At 36.0% G+C, this 9,640-nt stretch overlaps 1 protein-coding gene across 2 annotated transcripts; it reads left to right on the top strand.

The window, feature by feature from the left end:
- Positions 1-414: 414 nt before the first annotated feature.
- On the top strand, positions 415-8,895 carry REXO2 (RNA exonuclease 2). 2 transcript variants are annotated; one of them, XM_001381148.5, is made up of 7 exons: positions 415-658; positions 1,872-1,955; positions 4,915-4,992; positions 5,593-5,704; positions 6,496-6,604; positions 6,954-7,007; positions 8,469-8,895. In XM_001381148.5, the coding sequence occupies exons 1-7, from the start codon at positions 515-517 to the stop codon at positions 8,596-8,598; spliced, it is 711 nt and encodes a 236-aa protein (XP_001381185.2). In that variant the 5' UTR covers positions 415-514; the 3' UTR covers positions 8,599-8,895. The 2 variants fall into 2 exon arrangements, with proteins under 2 accessions (XP_001381185.2, XP_056650341.1); XM_056794363.1 differs by lacking the exon at positions 6,496-6,604 and having other exon boundaries at positions 428-658.
- The last annotated feature ends 745 nt before the right edge of the window (positions 8,896-9,640 follow it).

The raw sequence follows: 9,640 nt of genomic DNA, 5'->3' as shown, positions 1-9,640 counted from the left end.
TAAAAACCAAACCAAATAAAATAAAATCCCCCTAATTTTTACTTAGTAATAATCTTCTTAAACCAGTGTTTTATTCGGGAGAAAAACCAAGTCAGACCCCGAAACTTTTATGTACGCATAAAATGGTTCCCTTTGATGCCCAGAGTGTAGAAGAGGCCTCCACCAAGCTCTTTTGAAATCTTTTAAGATACTAGAATCAAGCCAGCACTGAAATATTGTAAGCTTAATTTACAGCGAATAAATTGACCAGGAGAAATAACCACGTCCAACTCCCTCAGGAAAACACGTGGCTAAAACGGAGACGAGATTCCCGAGAGACTACAAGTTCCAGCATCGTTTTAGACCAGGCCCGCAGGTCCTCCCGCAAGTTCGGCGCAGTGCCTGTCGGGTTTTGTGGTTTTTTTTCTTCGTCCCCTTCAGCCGTCTTCCACACCCTTTTGCGACGTTTCGCGACGGTGGCGCCGGCCGGCAGGAGGTGCCTGCAGCTGCGGCCGTGGTGGCTGAGTGCCGGCTGATGCGAAGTGGCTTCCTGCGCTCCGTGCTGTTGCGAAATCTGGCTGGGAGCGGGGGGCGGCTCGGGGCACGGGGCCTCCGAGACGGAGCGGCCATGGCGGCGGGGGAGAGCATGGCGCAGAGGATGGTCTGGGTGGACCTGGAGGTGAGGCTGCCCGCGGGGCAGGGCGGGGTTCGTGCGCTGGAGTGGTGGCTGGGTCCCGGGTGGGGCTCTAGTTGGAACTCGGATAAGATGGGAGTGGTGGGGTCGGCAGGATAGGGTGGGGCGGAGGCTGAAGAAGAGGGGCCAGAGGCAGCAGTAGTCACACCCCTCATGGGGAGAGGGGGTTTCCACAGGACGGGGCACCTGTTCTGGAGCCCCCCACCCAGCGTGGGTGCCCCCCGAGGCCTTTCTTACAGGCGTTGGGGGGCGGGAATCACTTCATGGCGGGTGAAAGATGTTGGCTCTTTGCCTGATTCTGGCCTTTAGCGGTCTGTCCGAGCTCGGTTCCACGTGGAAGTCCTCCACGGGAGTTTTCAGGCTAATCCCAGTTAATAGATTTGAGATTCTTTTGTAGAATGAGTTTAGGTATAAGAACAAGCCACAAGGCAGTTTGTGTTTGGCAGGGCAACATGCATGTATAAAACATACATTCGTATATGTTTACAAACGTATATGATCACATATACTCACTTGGTAGCTGACAAGTTATGCAAAACATATGATATAACCTAGATGAGGTAGTGTGTATATAATGTATGCTTATGTGTTGTATATTATAGCATATATAGTTATAATAGTTGTAGACTACAAATAAATAGATTTGAGGGGCTTTTGTGGAGTGAATTTGGTAAAAGAACAGGTCAAAGAGCAGTTTGTGTTTGGCAGAACAACATGCAGGTATGAAATATACATGCATATATATGTGTTCATATTTATACATTTACCAGTATGTATACTTAGCGATGAGTTATGTAAAACATTATATGTGACATAACCCAGTTTATGCAGTATATGACATATATCTGTGTTGTATAACTTATGTAGTAATAATAAGTTGTAGGCTACATATTAGATAGATTTGAGAGTCTTTTGTTGATTGAATTTAGGTAAAGGAACAGACCAAAAAAGCAGTTTGTGTTTGGCAGAGTGACATATGCATGTATAAAACATACAGGTATGTATGTACAAGTGTACACACATAACTGCATATATATGGCATATGTATGTGAAAAGTGATATGGTGTTCTATATATTATAACCTAGGTAATGCAGTATATGTGTGCCTTATATAACATTATATTGCATTATTTTACACATATTCTTATGCTTTTGCATATTTTCCACATATATATGTATGTATATATTATTGTTGCAGATGACGGGATTGGACATAGAGAAGGACCAGATCATTGAGATGGCCTGTCTCATAACAGACTCTGACCTCAACATTTTGGCTGAAGTAGGTGTTAACATTTTCTAGTATCATTGAAGATTAGAATAGAAGGAACTTTATGAGATCAGCTAGTTTAACCCTTTCATTTTATAGATGAAGACACTGAGACTTGTTGAATGTGTTAGAACTGTTTAGCCTGAATCTAAATCCAGATCGTCTAATCACATTTATTTTTTCCATCATATAACATACTTAAAGTCTGATATAATACAACTGAATTGTTCCGTTTGTTTTGTTCACTTGTGATAAAGTTTAAAATTTTGCATCAATAACCCCTGAATTACTAAGTTTTAGAATTTCACCAGAACTAAACAGCATTTCTATTAAAGCTAATAATAATAACTGATATTTATATAATGCTTTAAAATCTGCAAAAAAATTTTTAAAAGTTTAAATATAATGCTTTAAAATCTGCTTTATGTACATCATCTTATGTGTGATCTTCAAAACAACCTTGTAAAGTAAGTATGGTAGGTATTAGTTATTACAGGCCCATTTTAGAGATCAAGAGCTGAGGCTCAGCAAGGTGATGAAGTGACTTGTTCAGAGTTGCACAGCATGTATGTGTCTAAGTGGGATTACATTTAAGATAATTAGGGTTTTCAAATCACTCTTAACTAGAACATTAAAGAAAACAAAACATGGTAACTGCATTTTGGCTACTCATGAAACACTTAATGAGAAGGCACTGTTTTGTAGATGGTTAAAATTCCCTTACCTTGAATAACTTCATCTGACTTTCATGATGATAGCTTTTGTGAAAATGAAAAAAACTCTAGAACAGGAACTAAGTGGGAATATGCATAGAGAAGTGAGTATCCTCTTATATGAAACACTAAAGAGGTAGACTTAATTGATATAATTCTTTGGTCTTATAATAATAAAACTTTAAACTGGCATAAGAACTTGACTTTCCTGACTCTTAAGGCATTATTTTTCACTCAATTATTAATACTCCAGATTTCCAAATTGAGGTATTTTAAGGTTAGTTATTGGCTTCCCTAGAAAATGGAAAAGGATAACAGAGGCTTTCCTAGATAAAGTGAATAGATTCAGTGAATAGTGGGCATTCTTTCCTGTTGTTAAACTGCAAGAAAAGAACCTTCAGAGTTTGGGACATAGTTCATCTATGTCTCCTAAACCATTGCTATCTTGCATTTAACATAAACAAAAGTTTATTTGAGTTTCGGTTATTCATCTATCATTCTAATTATTTCCAAATGGCAACCTAGAGTTTTTCTGAAATAAATAAAGAATATAACCACCTTTTATAAAAGTCCTTATTGTATGGATCTGTTTACTTTGGCTAAAGGAAAACTTCCTTTGGACTGCTATCATAAATACCAAGCTCACCAACTAAATACCAGTTGGTGAGTTTAATGCCCAGGAGGAATTGGGAATATAAACAAATATGTCTATGTCTCTGTGGTATGTTCAGTTTCAGGTGTGTGTGGCATATAAAAAATAGAACACAAGTCAAATAAGGGTAAGTGAAGGAATATGAGCTTAAGAGTTCTTAGCACTCCTATAAATGCCAAATCTTCAATGTAATTAATTATATTCAGTGCCTGGCGCAATGAACACTTTAGTTTTCTATTCACAGCTAATGTGAACCATATAATCAGGATAGTTTACCAAAGGAAATACAGAATTAGGTATAAATTCCCATTGCTATAGCAATGATAAAATCATTGCTTACTTTTCAAAATTTTTCACATCCCAGGGGAACACAAGTTCCTTGACTGCAGGGAGCGTATTGAATTTTTCTTTGTATCCATGTTGCCTAGCAGAGTTCCTTGCATAGTCACTTAATAAATAGGAATAGGGAATGTTGCTGTTAGTAAATTTAATAAGTGTACATTTAAATTTGTTAGGTTAAGAACACTGCTTAATATTTTCAAGTAAAAATATTTTCAATTAATGTATATGTCTTCTACTTTCATTACTTCTTTCAGGAGGTATTTCATCCTCCATTTGGACTCATTTCTCTGCATTGATAAGAGTTCTAAAATCTTTTAAAGTTGTTTTTCTCTTTTCATAGTATAACTTGTTTTTCTCTTCTGTTCACTTCAACCTATATCAGTTCATAAAGGACTTCCCCAGTTTTCTCTGAGATTGCACATTTCATTTCTTACTTATGCACAGTAATATACCTTTACATTCATTTATCACAATTTATCTAGCCATTCCCTAATAAGAGGACATCCTCTTAATTTCTACTTTTTTGCTTACTATGAAAAGAATGGCTATAGATATTTTTAACATATAGATTCTTTGATTTCTTTGGGATATTGGCCTAGTAGAGTTATAGCTGAGTCAAAGGATATGGAATTTGGTAACTTTCTGGGAATAATTTCAAACTCCTTTCCAAAATAGCTACACTGGCTCTTAGGTCCCTCAAAAGTACACTAAATTACCTGTTTTCTATTAGCCCTCTCTCATTTGTTATTTTCCTCTTTTGTCATCTAAAGTATTTTTCCATATGGTTGTTGATAACTTGGATTTCTTCCTTTGAAAATTGCCTGTTTATATCCTTAGACCATTTATCTGTTGGGGAGTGGCTCTTTGTTATGTTTGAAGTAATTTTTATATAAAATTGTTAAGAAACTTTTATCAGAGAAATTTATTGTGAAAATTTTGAACCCTCCCCCCAGTTAATTTTTGCTACATTAGATTTGTTTGTGCAAAAAAATTTAAATTTTGTATAATATATATAATTTTATATAATGGACAACTTGTCCATGTAAAATTATTTAAATTGCTTGTTTTAAGTTAATAATATAAACCAAGTAGTAAAATAATATATCAACTTTTTATTATAGTGTACTTTTTTAATGAAATAGAACCAATAAATTGGTGTTTTTTTTTTTGGTGGTTGTTCCATGTATACCTCTTGAGTATTTGTAGTTCAGTTACCTTTGATTCTGTTGATTTTTGGTGATTAATAATTTTTCCTTATCCACAGGGTCCTAACCTGATTATAAATCAGCCAGATGAGTTGCTGGACAGCATGTCAGAATGGTGTAAGGAACATCATGGGAAGGTAACATTACCAAATAAAAGGATTACTGCCTTTTGGGGAACAATAACAAGCTTATTGTTCCCTCATCTGAATCCTATACCATTGCTGGATGGTATAAAAAAAAGGGTTAGAGGAAGATTGCTTTGGCAGCCCTGGGAAACTACTTGCTTGTTTACTTTTCATCTTTGGGAATTCGAGAACATCTCCTGAATGTCCTGTTTCTCTCCTACATTCAGTCTGTCATGAGCGCATTGTGGACACTCAAGCATTACTGAAGTCAGTCTTTTGGATAAGGTTAGACTTCATCTTTGAGAGAAGAGGGAGTGCTGCTCTTCCGTTAATAGTTTTTGCCCCCCATCCCTCCAAGAGTTTAATTCCTTGGATTCTGAGCTCCATCCTTTTTGACTCAATGGAAATACCATTAACAATCTCAGGATTTGGAGTGGATTCTTTAAAGGAAAATTGGTGAAAAGATGGCAATTTCAATTTGCTTTTGAGCTCTAAATGTGTTCCGTCTGTCGGTTATGTTTGCTCATTTTAGAAGTGAAGTTTCATTCCTGGATACCTTTGAAAACTGACTTCATGTGTTTTTGATGGGGGGCTGGGGATTCTGTCTTGCAGTCTGGTCTTACCAAGGCAGTGAAGGAGAGTACAATTACACTGCAGCAGGCAGAGTATGAATTTCTGTCCTTTGTACGACAGCAAACTCCTCCGGGGCTCTGTCCACTTGCAGGTAAAATCCAATAGTAATGTGTACTTTATAGAAAATGGTTCTTCATTATAGGATGGTTTGTGAGATTGTAGATTCAGAGAGACTAGGCAAAGTCATGTCTTCCTAATATCCTAACTTGATTTATATCCATTTCCTCATGGACATGGATATTAGGTACTGAGATTTATTAGTCCTGAAAACATATTTGAGGGCCAGTATTTTAAAAGACTTGCTAATCCCAGAGAGGTTCATGTTATCTGAGACATCTGTGGGAATTTATCTATGTATATTGAGGTGATAAGATTACCTTTAGGCTTTTGTAAGAAAGGTTTGAAGTTGAGCCCAGTTTGATGTTTAATTCCAACCAATGCTATTGATGCTTTTCTGAACATCCTCACTTAAAATGAAATGCTTTATAATATTGTATTTTGTTATTTAGAGAACATGAGTATAAATATGATTATTGATAGATTTGTAATATAAATGATCTGCTGAGATGAGTGTGGGAACTCTAAAATTTAATGTTTTCTCTCTAGAAATCAGTTAAAAATTCATTATAAATGAGTTGGACTGGCAGTGTAGAAAATTGTATTGGGAATCTTAAGAGCAGCCAGATCTGATTTGGAAATGATGAGCTACTTCAGGTTTTTGTTTTTGGTTCATCTTCATTTCAGATACAATTTATAATAAATGGATGTAGCACTTTACAGACAGCCCACATACACATTATCTCACTTGATTTATTAATTTTCTTTTACATTGTTTTATCTTGCTAGAAATACACAGATGCAATATGCTTTGTGTTTTTCTAGGAAATTCAGTTCATGCAGATAAGAAGTTTCTTGACAAATACATGCCCCAGTTCATGAAACATCTTCATTATAGGATAATTGATGTGAGCACTGTTAAAGAACTGTGCAGGTAAGGGATATATTTGGGATTCATTAAGTAGCCTCATTTAGCATGTTTTAATTGGGGATAAGAGGTTGTGTGGGATATGGTTGTAGATCTAAATGCATAATCATAGGAGGCATATGATTTTTGTTTCTTCCTCTGATCTTTCACCAGCTTTCTTTAGTTTATCTTGGGCTGGTGTGAACAGGAAGAAAATAAAATAAAAAACAGTACATGTATAAATGGGGCAGTTTCAAAAATCATTCAGAACCCAAATTCCTTTGCCTGATAGAGTTCTTAGTATTAATAATTGGAGGTAATTATTCAGTATGTTTGGGACAGTTGCCTTTGAAAGTTCCATTTCTACTGTATTCAGACGCTGGTATCCTGAAGAATATGAATTTGTACCAAAGAAGGCCGCTTCTCACAGGTAAGGCTTAACTTTTGCATCTTAGCAAATATTTGGCAATATGATATATACTTAATATCAAGGACCTGAAAGTGTGACTGAAGAATTCTCTTGCTGCTACTTTTCTTCTGAAATAAAGTTTGATTGGCTGAGATACCATGATGTTAAAATTAACAAGATTTCTGGTTGAATCTTATTATTTCTTTCAGAGTTGGACAGTATTATTATTTCAGTTGTACAATGGGAGTAGGAAGTTGAAAGACTTTTCATAAAATTTCCATGCAGTTTTAAAAATAGAAACAATTTGGTAATCTTTGTAAAAATAGAATGATGACCTTACAATTGATATGGACTTGAAATCCACTTCAGTAGGACTCCATTTACTGTCTTGTTCATAGTAGTCAATTTTTCATTTGCCTTAATTTGATGTAAGGCATACTTGTAGCATAGTTGTCTTTTTTTTTTTAATCACATTGCCTCCTGAGTATTTATAAGTGAACTTTACAAAGACCCTTTTATATGTTAGGGTACTGTTCTGTTTAATTCTTTTGTTCACTAGTTTCTCAGGAGGGGCTTTGTGATTTTAAAATAAATTTAATAGCTGACACCTTGCCTAAAAGCTTAATGGGCTTAAGTAGATTTCCAGTATAGGTATAGCCTCCTTATTGAGAAATTAAATTACAGTCATTGTTCTCTGTCTAGAACAGACGAGGAACCCTAACATAAGCATAATAACATAACATAAGCAAAGTTACCCTTTAGTCCCGTCAGTAGTTCCTTCACCAAAGTTTTTGAACTTAGAAGAGAGAAACCTTTAGGCCCTCAGAATTGGTTCAGTTGTAATATGAATAATCTTGGTTATCTTTCTCACATATCAACAAATTAGAAGAGAAATGATGATAGCTGTTAAATCCAGGCAGTTCCAATGGCACAAGTAATCATAAGGAAAGGCCTACTTGTGTTATGGGCAGTGACTGATATTCATGACCTCATGTCAAGAAAAGGCTATGTTCAGGAGGCAGCTGGGTAGCTCAGTGGATTTGAGAATCAGGCTTCAAGTCAGGGGTTTCTGGATTAAAAACTGGCCTTAGACCCTTCCTAGTTGCGTGACCCTGGGCAAGTCACTCAACCCCCCATTACCTAGCCCTTACTGTTCTGCCTTAGAACCACTACATAGTATTGATTGATTCTAAGATGGAAGGTAAGGATTTAAAAAAAAAGACTGTATTCAGTATATTTTACCTAAGTCAAGTAGGATTGAATTTAATTAATCTGAAAACACTGATGTGGAGCATATCAAGTTGTGATCATGGTAGATATATGAGGAATAGACTATAGAACTGTTTGTGACCAAATAGGTTTATGTATACTCATATGTCAGAATGGAGATGAAATTTGTTTTGAAAGTGGGAATTTACATCATGCAAAGTATTTTGGATTTTGTCTTGTGCATTTAATTAAGCCACATATACTTGTATTTAGGGCATTGGATGACATCAGTGAAAGCATTAAGGAACTTCAGTTTTATCGAAATAATATCTTCAAGAGAAAAACAGATGAAAAGAAGAGGAAAATTATAGAAAATGGAGAAAATGAGAAGACTGTGAGTTGATGATGTGTCTCATGCTGCCACGTTACTCCCTGGATATGACTTCTGGGAAATTTTTGTTCACCCTAATTGTTTGGGAAAGCATCTCCTTTCATTTACCTTGCATCTTCAGATAGTTCAAGCAGATTAAGCCTGAAATACAGTTTTTCTAAGTTAGGGCTGTGAAAATCTGTCATTTAATCTCAGCAGCAACTTTGTTTCTAGGTACCAGGTCACTTATACCTCTTGGTACACATCTGCATCTGCTTTTAGACCAAAACACTTTTCTTTTGTTAAAAAATAAAACTAGTTCAATTAAAATGCAAGCTTTTTTTTTTTGTACCTTCTATTCCTTTACAATGGTTCAAATAAGATGCTTCCCCCATTTCCCCATTAAATATATTTAACATGCCTTTCAAAAACATTTGCAATGGACCAAGTTAAAAGGGCTGTCACAGACTTATTCTGTATTACATTAGGGGGTCAGACTAGAACAAATGGGAGAAGGTTATCAAGATGCAGGTTTTTGTTCAACCTAAAAGGATTGCCTTGGGAGGAGAGTGTTTATAATACTGAGTATTTAAGCAAGATTTGGATGACCCTTTTAGAGATGGTATAAAACAGATTCCTGTCTGACTTGTTAGGTTGAACCAGATGATGTATAAAGTTTCTTCCAATTTAGTTCTCTTTTTCTGTGATCCTCTGAAAATAGCACTGTGGTCACTTACTGTCATAAGGGTAGATAAATGTACAAAAAGAGCTCAAGACTGGAAGTCAGGTGAACCAAAGTCTGTTACCAGTTCTACTTTTAACTGTGATCTCAATTTTAGACCTCTCACTTAACCTCTTTATGCCTCAGTTTCATAATAGACATAAAAATCCCTGCCTCCCAGTAATGCAAGTTTAAAGGTGAGAAAAGCACTTTGCTCTTAAGAAAGATGTTGCATATGTAATGTGTCATAACTACCTATCTCACAAGGTAATTGTGAGGACTAAATGAGATAATTATGTCAACTGCTTTGTAAATCTTAAGCTGCCATATAGCCGTTTATTACTGTTATAAATC

Source organism: Monodelphis domestica, chromosome 4 (genome assembly GCF_027887165.1).
Source record: "Monodelphis domestica isolate mMonDom1 chromosome 4, mMonDom1.pri, whole genome shotgun sequence".
NCBI lineage: Eukaryota > Metazoa > Chordata > Mammalia > Didelphimorphia > Didelphidae > Monodelphis > Monodelphis domestica.
Note: the sequence above shows the minus strand (reverse complement) of the source record. Positions and strands in the feature narration are given on the sequence as shown.

Coding starts and splice junctions, on each gene's coding strand:
- REXO2 (XM_001381148.5), top strand. CDS start 515: ATGCGAAGTGGCTTCCTGCGCTCCGTGCTGTTGCGAAATCTGGCTGGG. Junction 659..1,871: donor TGGTCTGGGTGGACCTGGAG/GTGAGGCTGCCC, acceptor TTATTGTTGCAG/ATGACGGGATTGGACATAGA. Junction 1,956..4,914: donor ACCTCAACATTTTGGCTGAA/GTAGGTGTTAAC, acceptor CCTTATCCACAG/GGTCCTAACCTGATTATAAA.